The sequence below is a fragment of the Gallus gallus genome, chromosome 6 (assembly GCF_016699485.2).
Source record: "Gallus gallus isolate bGalGal1 chromosome 6, bGalGal1.mat.broiler.GRCg7b, whole genome shotgun sequence".
NCBI lineage: Eukaryota > Metazoa > Chordata > Aves > Galliformes > Phasianidae > Gallus > Gallus gallus.
The window spans coordinates 20,956,049-20,974,706 of record NC_052537.1 but is presented as its reverse complement, the minus strand read 5'-3'; the positions used below and the strand labels follow the sequence as shown (position 1 = coordinate 20,974,706).

The 18,658-nt window shown below is 37.1% G+C and overlaps 1 protein-coding gene across 10 annotated transcripts in view; it reads left to right on the top strand.

Annotated features, from left to right (window-relative positions):
- PLCE1 (phospholipase C epsilon 1) overlaps positions 1–18,658 on the top strand; it is a 147,242-nt gene that overhangs the window by 81,471 nt on the left and 47,113 nt on the right. For all 10 annotated transcript variants that reach the window (XR_005861015.2, XM_015288858.4, XM_040703083.2 and 7 more), the window contains one exon: positions 10,968–11,284. Coding sequence is in view for 9 of the 10 variants with exons in the window: in XM_015288858.4 (XP_015144344.3) it covers positions 10,968–11,284 (317 nt within the window). In the remaining variant the exon portion in view is untranslated. The remainder of the gene's footprint in view (positions 1–10,967; positions 11,285–18,658) is intronic.

The following is an 18,658-nucleotide window of genomic DNA, read 5'->3' as shown; positions in this document are numbered from 1 at the left end:
CCACTGTATCTATGTGAAAAAAAAAAAATTAATTTCCATCCATCTTGTCCAAAATATTCAAATATTGGAACCTGATCTGAAGTTCTTGTGCTCTGTGTAACCATTAGATATTTCTCTTTTGGAAAGTTAACTCAGAGATATATGTGTTTTATTTTGTTCTGTCAGTGCACAGAAACTGTGCTATGATTTTGAAAGTATTTTGTGTCACTTTTTGTGGATGATGTTATAGCTTGGGTTCTGCTTTAACTCAGGCAGAAACTTGTTCTTTTTGCAATGGGAATCATGCACTTCTTTTTCTAAAACACTTATTTTTTCTCCAAAGTCAACTCATAAGTCTTTCCTTTCAACTGTTCTTTTTAGGTGCTGTAATTTATCTAATAATTTATATATGTGTTTATTTAGCATTTGAACTTAACATTCCATGCAGTACACTGTATTTCTATCCAGTATTTTAAAGCTTTTGAATACTGGATGCTGCATACAGAGTTGTCCTGCTAGTTAATGTGTTGCCATATTGCTTCCGATAGGCTGTTAATGTGCCAGCCTTTAGAAGAAAGATTTATGAAGTGTATGTGAAAGCAGAATATTGCTGAAAGCATCTCCAGGAGACTGGCAGAGGACAGAGTTCGTTCAATGAGATTTCACTTGCAGGAAAATAAGGAAAAAATCTGAAACAGTTCAACACCAAGCCTGGCAGCATACTGGCACAATTTCTTTCTGCTCACAGCAGCCATAATCTGAGCATGGAGCATCTTAATTTGCTGAAGAAATTCTTCAAAGTAGCTGCTATTACAGCATGATTTAAGGCGGCAAGAATGAACAGTGTGACAGATAATCATTGTCTGACAGTGCAGTCTTGTCACAGGTTACCAGAAGATTAGCATTTCTGTATGTCTCCATAGGAAGAGTTCAACTGAATGGTCACCGTTGCGTCAATCCAACCACCATTTTGTATAGTAACAATCCAAGCCACAGTGAGATTTTAAAATGGAAGGCGGAGGAATTGAGGTTAGGGCTGGAAGAGTTCTTGGAAGGAGAGATGGTCCTCCTAAGTAGGCTGGATAGAAAGTGACAACCAAAACATTGCCTTGATATAATCAGGAAGTTGTTCATCCTTAAGCTGTTGTTACTGGTAGATGAAATTTTAGTGTAATTTGAAAGCATTTAGATGTTAAGCCCCATAAAATTCTTTTCTTAAAAACGGTCACCATAAAAGAAATGTCTTAGGCTTTAACATGTGAAAGTTAAAAAACAAACAAACAAGAATCACCTAAGTTCCTCTTCCATCCCACAATTGTATATCCTGTTGATCCAAACTAGATTTTGGATTTGTGTGTTCATAAAATCTTTCAACATACAAATCCTTTTTATTGTTTCAAGTGAGATTTGCACAGTGTTTATTTATTAATATATTAATGCTTAGCTAAACGGGGATTTTTGTTTCAGCATACTGAGATTGATACAGAGTTATGCTGTTGCTGGCATTCAAATAATGACTCAGAGAGCATGGATTATGTATTTCAGTTCATGTGTTGAAGAAAAATAGCCTCTTTGAAACAGGAGTATTTGGCTTCCTTTTCTTTTAATACTGTGATGAAGCAATGAGAAAGTTAGGAACCATCTGAAACTATTGAAAAGCTCCTGCCCCTTGAGCATCTTGTTCCTCTTCTGTCTTTGAGAATTTTTCACTGTGGAAGAACTCAGACTTCAATTAGTAATTCCTGAAGCTTTCTGTCCCTTGCCATCACCTGTTACACTGTCTGGATGTAATCTTTGCATAAACACATGTAATTCCAGAACTAGCTTTAAAAACTTTATTTTTAAGTTGGACATGTCCAGTACATTAGCATTCCTTGCTAAGTTTATTGGCCTGAAATTTAGTCAAAATTCTACGCTTAATCTGATGAGGGAACTGAATTGTCTTATCCATCCCCTGGTCCCTAAACCATCTCTAAAAATGTTGATTTGGTGGTAGTGAAATCTGTCATCTTTGCACTGTAGTGATGTTCACTTGCCAAGGTGTCTAGAAGTTACTTTTAAATCTGCTGTTGCAATGTGAGGTGCAGCAAAGCAGATGCCGTGTTGGTGTCAAATAGCTTTTGGGATCTAATTTTCAACCAGTTGATTGCACGTTCACTATTGTTCCACCAAATTTATAATTAACCTTCTTTTGGCAGGTGCTCTGAAATCAGGATATATGTGGTTACATGAGCTACAGTAGGAGGTGAAGGTCCCCCAAAATAGCAGGGCTCAGGTGGCCCATTGCCAGGCATGTAGACTGGAAGCAATAAAGCTGCTTTCTGAATAAACATATAAGTGATGGATCTCTTCAGACTTTTGGCAATACACATGTGCTGGTTCATCTCTCCTTAAGGTCTGTAAACAAGCCTTTGTGCCAGCCAAACCTTGCATAAGACCAAGTGCCCTTTGTAGCTGAAGTAGCCATTTGCTTTGGTGGTTGTCTGTTCAGTCACTATCTTCAGAGCTTGTTATTTCAGACACAATAGAAATGTTTGCTGTTTGGTCTAACGCATAGTATCACACTGATTCTTCTGCAGATATTCTGGAGGCACTGCTAGTTGTCAGTGTGTATCTGCAGGAGGACACAGGTCCCCAGCACTTTGCTAGTTGCCCTGAACTGGAAAGCAATTAGGAAATCAGCACAAAACGTGACTTTTTCTGAGATCTGCTGTTGCTTTGACATAGTCAAAATTACTGTTAATAAGCTGCAGTACTGTTACAGATACTGTTACAGATACTGTTAATTATCTGCATCTTTTTTTTTCTTCCAGTGAGAGTACAGTCAGAAGCAAAACTCATGCATTTCTTATGGACAGGTCTGTGCTTGTTTCTATCAGCTGTAACCAGCACTAGCCAAAGAGCATGTGGAGCTGGAAATGCTTGGTTAAACATGTTGACAGTGTGTGATAACTCAGAGACAAACAGCCAAATCCATCTTTTTTATGCTGCACAATATTTCTGTGAATGACTCAGGCTAGCAGAGTGGTAAATCTCTGGGCTGCAGTGCCATTATCTGAGCAGCAGTGTAGATGTAATTGCACAAGGCATTTCATAGCTGTACACCATGGATGCTGGAGACAGGCATGGCAGTCTCAGGTGAACTAAAGGTGATAATTCACTTTAAACTCCTTCTATGTAGTATGTCAATGTGTGTATACTTAGATTACACACAGGGTCATCTAAATTGAATCACAAACAGCAGTTTAAGTGGCTTTTCAGTTCATACTTGTCAGAAGGAACATCTGAAAAACCTAAGGACTGTTATGTACCTGTTAATTCAACATTAATATATAAACTGAGTTTTCATATCGGTTTTCTTTAAACAACTTCAGAATTTGAATTAATATTTCTCTTTGCATAAGTTTTGCCCTGTGACAGTGTATGCGTACCCTTTGTGATAAAAACAAAACAAAAATAGTGATTGTTTCCCATGTCTAAACATGTCTCAGCAGTCCTGTTGCTTATGCCATTTGTTTACTGAAATTTGTTTTCAGTCGGAATGGATGAAGGAAGATTGCATCTCCAACTATTCACAACTTCTCTGTTATTTTTTCTGGGATTTTGTTTGACCGATGCTGTAAGAGAACACAGATGAGCCTGCTTTTCAAAACAGAATCCTTTGCTGTTTCCTAAAGCAAGAAGTGATTTTAGGAATAAGCAGTCATTTGTAATTTGCTGCCAGGGTTACAGGCATTGCATGTATTTGTCTCTGGCAAAAGCCACTGTGCTGCACAGTTCATGAGATCAGGATTTTGTGGTATGCAGTTGTAGTTTAATTCACTTATACCTCGTTGTGATGCTGCCTTTTGTCAAGTTCTCTCCAGGGGTTTCATGACTCTGTTCAATGAAAAAATCTCAGCCTGAATAGAAATACAAAGGTTGCTCTGAAAGTAATGCCTCCTAGTTTATTATGTTGGCCCTCAACAGTCAGATGTGGATGTTGGTGGTATCGCAGTAGAGGTTGAACCATCCCACCAGTATTCCATTACATGTTGTTGCCATATGACAGATGGACATTCATGGATGCTTGTTGCATGTTTATGGAGACCAAACAGTGGATGTGAGCACAGAATGACAGTGAGTAGTACATTTCAACTGTGACAACAGTGGGTCACCTCTGCTGGCATGTAGGCTCTGGTTCATTGCTGGTGAACATGCATAGCTAATGGTGGTGATTGTGTTGAAAAACAGTGTTTTGTAGCTGAGAATTTTCTCTACAGTGTTTTTGTGCTCTTTGTATCTGTTGTAGTTTCCATAGAAATAAATAGGAGGCATTGCTTTTGGAGTGACCTACATATAGATGCATTACAGTTCCTTGGAGATCTATTTCCAGCAAAATTCTGACTTCTCCAGGTGATGTCCACCTTTCCCGCATTGTTCTGTAGAAACCAATGTTCTTTTAATGTGGGCTGCTGTGATTACTCATGGCTGCAGCACTGGAGAGCCCCTTCTCCAATTGTCTTGTTATTATCATAGTCAAATTAAACTCAGAGCAGGTATTCACAAACGAGCTGTGAAATCTGCTGATTCTGTTTTGAACCTGAAAAAGTGCATCCAGAGTGTGTCTGTGATGTTACTTGTTTTGAAAACAAATTATTTTCCTTACAGACCCTGGGTAAATTAATCTTCTCTTCTTCAAATCACCATCTGGGAATCTCCCTTTTCTCACAGTATTATCTTCTGCTCACTGATGCTCAGGTCATACTAAGCTCCAATTTTATTTAGCATGATTGCCTTATGGTTCTACAGCTTCCCTGCTATTAATTTACAGTGCATACAGTTTTAAGAGGTAATTCATATTGCTTGGTTTAGGGATATTGAGAGAGAATGTGTAGGTCTTCAATTTTTTGATTACTTGACTCGTAAGTAAATTTGCAGAATAAATAGGATCCACTGATTGTGGTTATTTCTGCAGTGAAATTGAATTTGTCCTTGGTCCTGTTCTATGGCAACCATGCTACTGAATTTAATATCAGCCCTTCAATACTGGAGTGAGTTATTTGCATTCAGAATTGATGGCAGTGAATTCATGTTCATTAAAAGATAGATATATGTTTTTAATTATACAGCAGAGGGACAGGAAATGAATAAACTCACTGGTTTGGTTGTTACAGTACTGGGATAGGTTGCAGCCGAGGGACCTCAGAATAATGCTATCTTACTTATAATGATTTGTATCTGAAGCTTGTGTTCAATTAAACTGCCATGCACTCCATATCTAAGAGTTTTCTGTTCTGAGAAAGTTTTTAATGTACTTTTGCTCTTTTTTGAACAGAATTCTTCTATGTTATCTATATTGGCAGTGGTTCACCTTTGTCTTTTTCATTTTTTCATTGTAAATGCACATTGCAGAGGAGCGGTTGAGATGACATCTCTAGCATTGTTTTCTAAAAACACTTCCATTAAGATCCAAGATCCAATTATTGCATGATAGCGATACAGTGGGAATATGTATTTTTTACTGATGTAGATACTTATAGTACACATTACCTTTTAATATGACTTAAAAAAAAATCCCCTAAGAATTTTGTGTAATTTCAATCACAGCAGTATAATTTCATGGAAGCAATGTTTACTGTCAGTCTATTATCAACTGAATAATAAGATGTCATAATATCCTCAATAATTACTATTATTGCTGTGGTTATTGAAAATCTGTTTTCTGCTTAAGAACACTTGGTTTTCACAGGATCTTCTCCCAGGCGTCTTCTAGAGAGAGAACACTCGTTTAATGATTCTAATTTTTGCTACTATCATTTTCAAAACTCTGATTTTGGATAATAGAGAATACTGTGTGTTTTTCTTCTCAAAATAAGTTCAGAAGGAAAAGGAGCCTAGAAATAAAACTAAGACAAATCCTATTACCTCATTTGTCAAATCACCAGACTTCTCTGAAAGTCAGCTTTCGTTTTATTGTCACGTTTACTCTTTTCAAATCGTACTTATTTCAAGAAGAAAGTGACTTTTTGCTGGGTGTATTCTTGCTGTAATGATGCATAGCACATTCCTACAAATATCAGTTTAAAAGTTATTGTGTTTGAGTCTGGATGGAAGTAGTTCTGTGCCACTGTCCTTACTTGGTCAGAATTCACATGGAAATCGACGTGATTTTATCAAAGTACAAATTGAATGGTTGGCAACTGTAACTTTGGGCAGGATTAGCACTTCTGATATTTGTGTGGTTACATCAGGGCGCTATTTGTTTTCCTTCTGTCTTTCTTTGAATTCCGCTTATTTGCTGAAAGGCAGTACTGAATTTCTGCTTAGAGAAAACTGATGGCAGCAGCTCAACATTTATAACACATGGTGTATTAGTGAATCATCTGTATGAATGATGGAATAAAAGCTAAGAAATAAGCACCTTTTAATTTTAGCTTTAGAAGTGATATGGTAAATAAGCAGATCGTTCTGCTTTTGTTGCTAGAAAGTACTGCATGTCACACAAGGACCGTGTTTAGTAGAACATAGCAATGTGGAAAAAAATATGAAAGATTACTATAATTAACATTGGCTTTCCAGCAGAATTTTTAATGTTTTTATTGATGAAAGTTTCTTTGCATTTTTCTTCAAGGTGAACTCCTTGTTTCTCATATTCAAAAAATACAGTTCAGTCTCATGCTCATATATTAAGGACAAACATAATAGAGTTTAATACAGAAAAGAAGATTAGCAAAAGTCCAGGTTTTCAAGACTATCTTGGAGTTTTCATGTACACACACACACACGCACAGGTTTTACATACTTAAATACTTGAACTTTGTTTATTCAGCATAGACAAATTAAAGATGTGGAAATTCTAAGTTTTATACTAATAAAAGTTGAGTGCAGCTAATGCAGTTGATGCAGGAGCTCCTCAGTAAAACCTTGTAAAAGTTCTTTTTTGAAAAAAAAAGCAAAATGAGCAATTTCTTCAGATGGCATTTTTTCAAGAGTTTTTGATGTGCTGGGGCTGAATAATTCTCTAAAGCAGACATTCTGTATTTTTCTCCCATTCTTGTGTTAGAGAAGATGAGGCATTTTGTTCCCATACGTATCAGAAATGAAGTCAACCTGTGAGTCCTCTTTTAATGCTTGCCAGAGGTTATCTTGTTTGGATTAATAGAAGCAGTGTTTGCTATTTAAAAGATTATCTGCTTAGATTGTTTATCAAAAGGATAAACGAATCTGTCAACTCCAGCATTAGACAACTTACAAATGAATAGTGAAGGTCTTTCCCATTTTCTTCTAAAGTTTGAGCCATAACTTGACATGGCAGTGCACAAAGAATATTGCATCTTGCAGCAGAGGCAGCTGATCTGCTAATTTTATTGAGGATTATGTCCTGCCTTAACTCTAAGAAGGAAATCTCCAGTGATTTTGGCCCAAAAGCAGTTCCATTCTGCAAATTAATCCCAAGGCCTGGCCTTTCTTTGAAGCGCAGAAAGATAGCATCTGTTTCCTGAGGGACGCAGAGTGACAACAGAAAGCTGGAGGACTTGTAGATGGGAGTGATAGGGAGTTTCACAGCAGAAACCAGCAAACAGAGCAGTGCAGATCAGTTCCTGGCATGAAAAATGATGAAAGTTTTAAACAGGAAAAAGAAACAAAAGATAGTCCAAAAAAAGAAAAAAAAAAAAAAAAAAAAGGGGCTAGATTAGTACCGAGAGAGAGTGTGGGAGGGGACTTTTGTGTGGGGTGTAAATCATGGGTGGGAGGGTGGTGCAGCTGAGTGGGGATCCTGGATGGATTTTCTGTGACAGAATGCAGGAGGCTGGAATGGGGAAAGATGAAAGATCAGACCCTGGAGGGGTGACATATATCAACAGTCAATGCGTGCAAAGATGTGAATTATGTATATATTTATAGGTGTTATAATATTCCACAGGAATAAGTTATATTTCCACTTGTTCAGTATTTATATCCACACTTGAGCCATGAGGTATGAGCCTTTACAGTTCTGCTTGCCTGTGCTCCTCTCCTTGGATATCAGCAGTGCTCTGCTGCAGCAGCTTCTTTCTTGGGTTCTTAAATTAAAGACAGAATGCATTTTTAGTTCTTTCAGTTTAATAAAGACTTAGAAATACTAGTCTGCAATTCGGTTTTTGAAGCAGGAAGAGTTTTATTTATTTTGTATTTCTCTCCAAATGCACCAATAACAGCGGTTGATTTTATTTAGCCTGTGATTTCAGTCATCTTAGCTTCCATGAAAAGATTTTCCCCCTGAGAGCTTGGTTTTTCTGTTAAAATGAAGCTGTCTTTCAAAGAAATTGCAACAGAGCATGGTGCTGTCCTTCAGTTTCATTGAAAACACCAGCTTTTTGCTGGTCTTGATAATGGGAGTGAGTAAAATGAAATTCGGATGATACATTTCTAGTGGTTTCAGGGAGTCCAGAAGTGCACTGTGGGTAAGTCCTCTTGCATCTGATCCCTTCACTGTTCTCTTTAGGGCCTTGTTCTTCGATGTGGGAAGCAGTAAGAAGCTGTACTGAGGAGGTCTATGCCTAGGCATGGCAGTTCTGGGACAGTATGCAGTGTAGCTCTGTAGGAAGTGTGAATATGGAAAGTTTTTGTCGTTGGCACTGTAATGAACAAGGTGAATTCTTGAGGATTCTTTACAAGCATCCAAAATCTCATCAGCAAGCAGTGCATTGAGGAATAACTCATCTTCAAACATATGTTCTCATCCGTCCAGTTGCTACTTGACTGGCAGCCCTTACGGTGTTATGCTTTCCTTTGCTATAATATCGATAGATAATAATGATGTGTCTGTAACTGTAGTTGCCAAATAATGTTGAATCTGCAAAGCACCAGTAGTTCTGTGACGCTAGATTATCCATACCAGTCTTGTCTTATGTGCTTTGTGACCTCCTACAGAGCTACCCTTGCTGAGCTCAGATCCTGTCCAGAACCTGGTGCCACTGATGGTGAGGGCTTGTTGGCAATGGAGATGCATTACCTACCCCCTGGCAGCAGGTTGTTCAGCCATGAGGCTGTTGTTTCATCTGACAAGGATCCAGCTTCTGTGCTCTTAAGACTGTAAGCTGCAGCACTATAAGTGGGGATGTGTGCAAGATTCCCTTCGAAAGTACACAGCTAATATAAAGTAGAATGCCAACACAGGCTCAGCCTGTATGCCCTGGCTGTAGCATGAGACACAGGAGAGGCTAACACTTCTCTGCTCTCTGCCTGGCAGCTCATCCTTCTTGGGAGGTGTGTGGAGTTGGGAAGGAGTCTTCTGGGGGCAAGTGGATGGGAAGAGATATTCTGTTGCGAGTTCCTTATTCTCTTCTTTTTTCTGCTTATGACAGTGACAGTTCAGTCCTTTTATGCAAATATGCAACTTCTGTGATATCAAATGAGCGTTGTTTTTATTTTGACACATGCTTACATTCTGTTATAAAGTTAAAAACAGTCCAAATGGGCTTTCAAGAGCTTTTTTCTTACTAAGGCAGTCAGAACTGTTCTGCATAGAATGAAGTGGAAAACAAAACTGGAGCCTCCAGAACCAAAGCCAACACTGAAAGAAAGCCTAGAAACTCACAGCGATTCAACCACTGCCCAAAACAGGATCAACATGTCAACATGGTGCTCTTAATTGTCTTTTTTCTCTGATCTTTCTTGTAGAAGTTTCAGTGACAGATTTCTTGATATCTGTACTGTCCTTGCAGTTGCATCTGTTCTGTACTGTCTAACCAGAATATTTCTCACAGCAAATTAAGTCCGTTACTTTTTTCCTTGCCAGTCTATGCACAGAAATGATTACTCCTTGGCTCTTTCCAAAGCGTTTAAGTACTCGAAAATTTCTCAACAGGTTCTGTTAGCCCAACAGCTTTATTTAGGTCTGGTGTAATTTATCTTCCAGCTTTTTGTGAACTATGTGAAGAAAAGGCATTTTTTCTGTCTTTTTTGATCTTAGATTTTCTGTAAAAAGAATATAGCCAGGGAAAAATCATGTGGCATATTTTGTTTTCTGCAAGGGAATGAATTGTAATCAGTCAGTATGAACATTCTGATTTAGAGAACAGAAGGGAGATGTGCACCATGTGTGAAATGAGAATGCGTTGATATGAAAAAAGTCTAGTTGAAGAATAGATCTGGAGTGTATAATCCATTATGTGAGCAAAAAACCTCTAAAGGTATAAGCAACACTGAAAAATAAACTCTTTCTTCCTGGAAAGAAATACACTAATATGACTGTTTATATATTTAAGTAATTTTTGAAAAATTATTGTTCAGAGTACCCATTCTAAACTTATCTAGTCAGAAGACTCATACTCACTATTTTGGAATCATAGTGTTGATATTTCAGGCTTCCCACATGGTCTTACAAAGCTTGGCTTCTTCCATCTTAGGAAAAGTTTTATTTTTCTGGGGATGTTGCTGTTAGGACATTATAAATCTACCATGAATCTTTTGTAATAATGGATAAAACATGCATACTCCCAAATATATGCATTTTCCCAGAAGAATGAAAAGTATTTTGTAACTTTGGACATTTTTTTTTTTCGAGTGCAGTGAGTTCAGATGGGTTGTATCTTACAGCAAGAGGAATATGCACTAACTGCATGGGTTTTGCTATATCATTGTACATTATTTCTTGAGCCAAGAGACTCCCACTGCCCCAGTCTGTACTGCAGACTTCTGATGTGAAGGTGAAGTAGAGTCAAGATGATCCTTTTGGCATGACTTGCAGGTGGTTGCAGCAGTTGTTTGGATAAGTCAAGAAGCAAGCACATTTGGGCAGGTAGCTTGACAATCTCTGAAGATCCCATTACCCGCTGTAGTTTCATAGACGCATAAGGAAGGAGTGTATTAGGTTGTTTAAATATAGTTTCAAAATACTGTAATGCTGAGTAAATGAATGAACAGTTTAAAAGAACAACGGGAACAAGTTGTCTTACTTTTGCACAGCCCAATCCAAGAGTTAAAGGAGAAATCTAATAAATTTCTTATTTGTTTTGTTTCAGAACGTCAAGCGTGTACATCTATGGCTGGCTCCAGTGTCCTTCCCTCCAACGTGGCTGGTATCAGCAAGGAGCTTATCGACCTGCAGCACCTCATTCAGTTCCCAGAGGAGGTTGCCAGCATTCTCACTGAGCAGGAGCAGGAGCTCTACCGGAAAGTCTTACCCATTGACTACCTCTGCTTCTTAACCAGGGATTTGGGTAATGCTGAGTGTCAAAGCAAGCTTCCTTGTATTAAAGCTTCCATATCTGCTACTATTCTTTCTTCCCCAAACGGTGAACATAATGCTGTAGAAGATCTTGTGACAAGATTTAATGAGGTAAGACAAAACCTTTACATTACTTTTTGTAAGTTTTAACTGGTGTGTGAGTTAGTTGTTGTTTTTGCGTGTTGGTTTGTTCTGTTATGTTTTTTATCCCTCAGAGAAGAGTTTAGCTGTGAGGACAGTTTCTTAACATGTAAATTAAGAAGATCAGTGAGTTTAGCTAACTAATTTTCACTGAATTTAATAGGAGTTATGTGACCAATTTGCTCAGTGAGTCTGGAAAACTGCAACCTTGTGTTGCATGTGGCAAAAGAAATGGGAAGAAAACAATTGCAGACATATATTTCTTTATTCTGATAGTGTGGGGTTAACTTTCAGTCAGTTTATTATTTTGCTCAGGAGCAGTTTTATTTATTTGTTTTGGGTTTTTGTAGACTAAGTACCATCTTAGGAGCCAGGACAGAAGTATTATAAACTACAAATTTCTGTGTTCTGTATAATGTAACTATGCTAACCTGCAATGTTTGTTTATTTATGGTATCGCTGTGTGTGTTTTGAAGGGTAGTATATAAGTGTTGTTCCTTGACATAACACAGTTGCATGAATCAAATCCTGAACTGTTTACTAGAACTCTTCTTTCTTTTTCCTTATTTTTAGTAAGGTGATCTCTTGATAAGCTCAATAGAAATCTGAAAAAAGGAAATAAAAACAACTCAAACACCCTAAGAAAACAAAAACAAACCCACAAACCACAAAAAAAAAAAAAAAAAAAGCCCCAAACCTGACCTAACCCAAAGGAAAATCTGAATAAAACCTCAGGTCTCAGGGGCTTCAGCTGCAGAAAAATTGAGTAATTTCCTTCTTTTTGTTGTGTGAGCCACATACAATATTAACTTTTTAAATTCATAGAAGTGGAGTAAAATGAAGATGGCTTTGACTTCTACTTTTTTAGTTTCTTATCCAGGCCATTCTTCTTCTTAAATAAGAGATAAAAATTATGCAACATCAAGAAGACATCAAAAATTAAGTAGATAGAGCAGAATTTGTATTAACCCCCCATGAACTTCATGTTTGGTGAACATCAAAGAATCAGGGACTGAACATTTAGCATTTTGAAGTGTTCCTGCTTCTTGCATGTTCCCTAGATACAGGAACTAAAATATTGTAAATATGTTGTCTTCTGCCACCTAACTTTATTATTGGAACATAAATAAAAATTGCAACTATAATATTTGGTCTTCAGACAAAGCCTAAAAGTTATTTACATTAGCAATGATTGCTGTATTTTAGAAAATACTTTATCTGGTGCATATCTGGAGAATAAATCCAGCTTCTGCTCAGCCCTCCTCGCTGTGATATTTCTCTTACTGTGATCACCATAGTAAGGACAGCAGGAGAACGGTGAAGTGATCTATTTCCCATGTGCCTGGTGAGGCACGGTGCCAGAGAGTTGGTTGGGGCATTTTGCAGCTTGCTGCACATGGGAGATTGACCTTTGTGTGTTGTGACACTGAAATAGTCAACAAGATTGGAGACCAAGTAGGTGGTTAAGAAGTTTTGTCAGAAATGACTGAGATTATTCCATATCAAAATGAAGTTTAACTTCAGAGCTGTTTCTTAGTAAGATGTTCAGTGTCTTTTAATGTAAGAGAGCTGTGAGTTTGCAATTTCTGTAGCTTAGCATTACTCATCTGTTGATTTTGCAGGACAGTTTTTTCACAGCATTTGATTGAATTCCTGAGTGTATGATGCATAAATCATGTAACATTTAGTGCATTATATTAAGAATAGACTGAAACAACCTTTTTAAACATGGATGTTGTATGTTTAAATAGAGTTATTGTAAAATATTTACTGTTCGTAATAAATCAGTATTTCCTATGTGTTTTATCTTATGGTGGAGCGTATCAGTTGCCACAGCCTAATCACAGGCATGGACTTCCAAAATGTCTTTGTTTATAAATGGCAAGAAAATTCCTGTGCAAAGAGTCATGCTTTTGTTGGCAAAAGTCAGTGAGTGCCTGCTGATTATTTTGGCATTGCCTATAGAAATACTGAAGTGTATTTATAATGTGGGAGCCAGAATGAATTTTGAGATGACAGGCTTCTGACACATAATGGGAAAAAACCATTTAATCCCATTGTTCTTTTCGATGAGCAATTATAGCTTTTGGGGGATTTTTCATGTAGCAATATGCTTTTTAGCCATTTTTCTCATATACATTAATGAGAATGTGCTTGTAACACTTTTAGAACGACACTCAGTAGTTGCTGTTTTGTGACATGGATGAACTTTGTTATTGTTTAATAGAACAAACACTGATATTTGTATGGAAGCTTTCAGTAAGCACTGAAGCAGTATTATGTAATGAATTGATAATTAAAAGTAATGACTATTCTAAATAATTGAAATACCATTTAAAAAATGAGTTTTGGTTGGGATCTTAGTAAGGTCAATTTTACCACTATTGTTTATTGCTTAAATTCCAGTAGCCAGTGACAGGATGTGAGGATGTGGCACAAACCTGTGCCAGGGGAGGCTCAGATGCAACACTAGGAAAAGTCTCTTTACCATGAGAGCAGTCAAACACTGGTACAAGCTTTCTAGAGAGCTGCTTAATATCCCCTGGCTGCCAGCGTTCAAAGGCATTTGGATAATGCCCTCAATAACATGCTTTAAACTTTTGGTTAGCCCTGAAGAGGTCAGACAGTCAACTACTGTAGGCTGTTCGTTCTTCCCGGCTCTTATCTGGATGGTATTTCAATAAACTTGCTGGAGTTTTTTGGACATAAATTACAGTATTTAAACCTCAGGAGTGTCTAAAAGGAATGGGAAAAAGACATGGGAGAAGGTGTTAATGGTGGGTGGTCAGCCTTAAGTGTTTGGCACGGAAATAGTCTTTGAGAATTGCAGAACAAAATCAGAAGTCAATTGTCCTCTGCAAGTAGGTAAAATTGGCACTTGAAGACAATTGTATACTAAAGAACTGCTGTTATTTTTCCAATTCCACTTTCATTTGTGGAATAGTGTAGTAAGTGTAAGAGTGGACACAGTGTCTGATACTAGAGAATGACTATAACAAACCTTTTCTTTTGCTTTATTTGCTGGATAAGGTGTTTTGACTTAAAGTATTGGAAGTGATTCACCTATCATATTAGTACTGATGATCCATCAGAAACAACTTCCAAAGTCATGGGTCTTTTTTCTCCAGAAAGACAAGAAGACAGTTGTTGGAGCTCTTGTCTACTTCAGTGTTTCACTATCAAGACTGATAGGAAAAAAGCTTGTAGTAATAAGTAGCGTAAAGACACTGAAGATGGATAGTACAGATTAAAGCTGCTGTCAAACACTACATGAATAGTAGCACAAACACAGTGGCTGGCAAATACTGCACTGTTGAGGCTGGAAAACAGAAACTGCCCTTAAGAGATCATGGTGGCTTAGACTTGACATAGTTGCTGGAGGACATTCAGACATTATGTATTTCTTCTTGTTTTATCTTGTCCTGGGTTTCCAAGTAACAGTTTATTTCATATGTGTTAATTGAGGTGGCTGCCATGACAAGGAGCTTGAACTCTCAATTACTTGTTTCAAAAATATGTTGGGAGAAATGTCACTTGTGGATGCTCTGTGAAATTAATAAAAAATGCAGTCACTTTCAAAGGCAAATATATTTTCTGATTACATTTCATCGATATTCTTTAAATTTGAGGTCATTCCAGTTCTCAAGTTTGTTATTTCACAGGATAAGAAAATATTCACAGGAAAGAAAGATCTTATAATCTGCTAAAGTTGCAGTTTGTTTTCAGGATTTAATGTCTCTGATGAAGCTTCAGAAGCCTTGAAGTTAATATGACATCTAGTTCTGATGCTAAAAATTTCCATTGCTTATATACATATATATGTATAGTATGTATAGACTTCCCTAGAAGTAGTATATGAAGATGATAAGTCATGTTAGAGATTCCCACTGAAGTTTAAATGACTTCTGTGATGCTGCTATGGAAAGACTGATCGCTATTGTTTAAGATATAGTTGGAAAACTGAAATTAAAAATAATGAAAGAATTAGAGGACTTTTCAACATGTGGTGAACTATGTGATATTTGAAAAGGGAAAAGTTAAAAACAATGATTTAACCACAGAAGGAAAAGAGATGCAGATGAAAAGTATTACAGAATCACTATCATTACATGCTGCACTGCAAAATGAATCTAGATTACTGTGTAATAATATGATCTATGTAATGAGGACGAGAGAGAAGAACCAAAGGAAATGAGGCCATGTTCATAATACATTTGCCATGACATATTTCAGTTAATGAAGAGCAAATAAATAGGTTTCTCTGCTTAGGAAAAAAAGCACCCATGCGTTCTGCAATTAACAAGGTGCTAATTCACGTGTGCAGAACAGATGCAATCAGTTGCTTTGGTGGGGTAATGCAATAATGTGGCATCAAACACTGAAAACCAGGCAAGTAACTTTTGTTGGACTTAGGAAAAATACTAATAAAAATAAATTTAAAAAAAAAAAGAAGAAAAAAAAAGAAAAAATTATGTTGCGTTGACCTGCATCTACAGCTCTTCTAAGGCAGTACGTTCATGGATATCTAAATGTGGACAAAACGGAACATTTGCTTATTGGAAATGTTTTATTGTAACACTAGGATTAAAAAGATGCCTTTTTTCAATCATTCCTTAATTCTGAAGCTCTGATTAGACTTAACAAAGCCCAGGGGTAAGTTAAAAAACTACTAGGAAAACGTTTAACTGGTGCTCTTTTGCACTTCAGCTTTCATTGTGCTTCCAGTGGTCATCCTGCTTTTCTGGGGTGGCAGATATTAATCATTGTAATCTCAGCTATCTTTATGTACAGCGTAGCAAACATTAAAAAAAAATCCTTGTAGTGTTTCAAAAGGCACTTAAAAGAGAAACTGGAAATATGGAAAGTGACTTTGTTTTTTATTTAATGTTTGGTAGGAAACTGGGCGCTAGAATTAGCAGAAATGGGTAGCTTTACAAAGCTGCTGTATGTTGAGGCTGTTGGATTCTCCAATACTATACACATAACAATAATAGTAATTATATATATAAAGGAGGGGGGGGGGGGCGAGGAGGGTGCCCTAAAGAGCATGGAAATGGCTGAAACGTTACGTGGGAGAGAAGACTGTGGATCTGAGTGCATCAGTTGCTCATCTCCAGATCTGTAAGGGAGCTTTCAAGGATTAATGGTTTTTAAAGATGTTATAATATGAGCTCAAAGAGGCACCTCTTCAGTGTTAAGTACTGCTGATCAATTTTCAGATTTTTTTAAATGACTACTAGAAGTTTAATTTCCATGGATATATAAAAGTGGTGGGAGGAAACTATTAAGGACATTCTGCTGTTAGCAGAGTGCTGGTAGCTAGAGAGGGATGACGAGAATGGTAGCTAAGTGGGTTTTAAGACCCAGATAATTGTAACCAGATACTTTATTTTCTGTCTTTTTGCCTCGTATGTCTTTCTCTTCTGCATTTAGTTCTTCTGATTCCTGTGCACTGCTATGTATTTTCCATCCCATGTGCCTAGTGATCCTTAGATCCTTACTCGGGATTTACCTTGATCATATCGCACACTCCTCCTCGGCACCCGTTGGTTGTTTTATTTTATATCTTTACCCTCCCGGTCTGTTGCACATTCGTGGTTTTTTCTCCCAGCTGCTCTTCTGCCTCCCTCCAGCAAAGCAACCAGAGAAACACAACTTCAGTTTACATGCTGTAAGCATGTATGCTTGCAGACTTTCTAAAGAATTTCAAACATTGCTTTATATTAACATGAAAAAAGCCTGTTTTGTAACTTGAACTTTTTTGACCTCAGCTTCATGTAATAGAAAGCATTAGGAAATTAGAAGGAAGCATTTGATATTCCGTGCTGAGATACAGCTTACTCGATACATGAAGTTATTTTTTGGAAACATTATGTTGCTGAAAAGCATAACATTAAAAGGTAAAAAATATATCAGTGACTCCAGTACTGCACTGCTACTGAGGTGGTCTCAGCACTCACTGAGACCTTCAGTCAAGGTAACAAAACATCTGGCTACTAGACAAAATGAGTGAAAATGATAGTCCCATGTTTAGGGGGTTAAATTTGTAAGTTTTCTTCATTGTCATGTAAAAGATGATTTTAAACCCTTACTAGGAAAGCAGAGACATATCATTTTACTGAAACTATGGAATGTAAATAAATATTATGCTGTGTCTCTTAGTTCAGCATTTCTTTGCAATGCCTAAATGGGTTTGCATAATACTTTTAAAAAGATTATGTTTGTACAAACTGTTTCCAGTCCTTGTTTGGAGTACTGTTCAATCAGATTTAAAATGGTAAATGCTCTTTGTAAAGTTACATAGTTTCACTCCAGCACCTAAAGTGAACCATCTGTTTGTAGGATATGCAATACTAAGTACTCAGATTTTATAAGTGCATCAGAGAATTATGTTGCATATTGTACTGAAGCCCAAAAGTTTAATATAGAACCTTTACCAAAACCTGTTTAAAATAAAACAGTGCTGTGGTCTATGCTGTGATCCTTACGTTCATCAGTATGCACTGATGGGTGTGTGAGCAGATTGTGAGACAAAGGAATTGATGGAACTGGTGGCTGCCAGCTGATCAGTGCTAACTACATAGCAATTGTGTTTTTAGAAGCCTCATAAGCATGAATCTTCTCCATAGATTTTTAAGAATTACTTTCCTCAGGAAGAGTTTGACTTCCTGGAAAGACCTTGTTGTGTTGTGATAAGTGGAGGATTTTCTCTTCTAAAGCGAGAGAAATCACTTTACGCTGATATAGTAAGAGCTATGCTTTTAAACAAGATAAGGTATGCTTTTCCCTCTTGCTATAACTCTACATCAGATGTTTAGCAGGATTTTATGTATTTGTTGCTTTATATGTTTTTTTTTCATGTTCTTCAGGTTTTACTTAAGTTTCCAAATTTTCTCAAAATCACTAAAAATGGAATAACTTGGTTAAATGAAATACCGATGGCCATGCTTTTCCTGTGGATAGCTGTAAAATCAACTTCTTGCTTTCTATTCAAAGACTTCACAGAGAGGAACTTCTCATTAAACTCTTCATTTTCTTAATATTAAAATTACTGTCTTTCTTGTTCCAGAGTAGGTAGCAGTTGAATAAGTTACAAAGGTGGTCATGGTTAATTTTCATATATTTGGTGTTAGAGAAGGTCTGTACTGCAATCTTTTTGTCTTGTAGTGTTGGTATGCATTAAACCTCAAGCAGACAGCTCTACTTGCTAGTTGTGCCTCTGAATCCTCTCTTTCTGGAGTATTAAGAAGTTGCTGAAATGTAAGACATGTTTCTTCCATGTAGTGTTACCATCTGATATATGTAGCATGGGAATGGCTGCAAAAGCCATGGTAAACTTAAGAG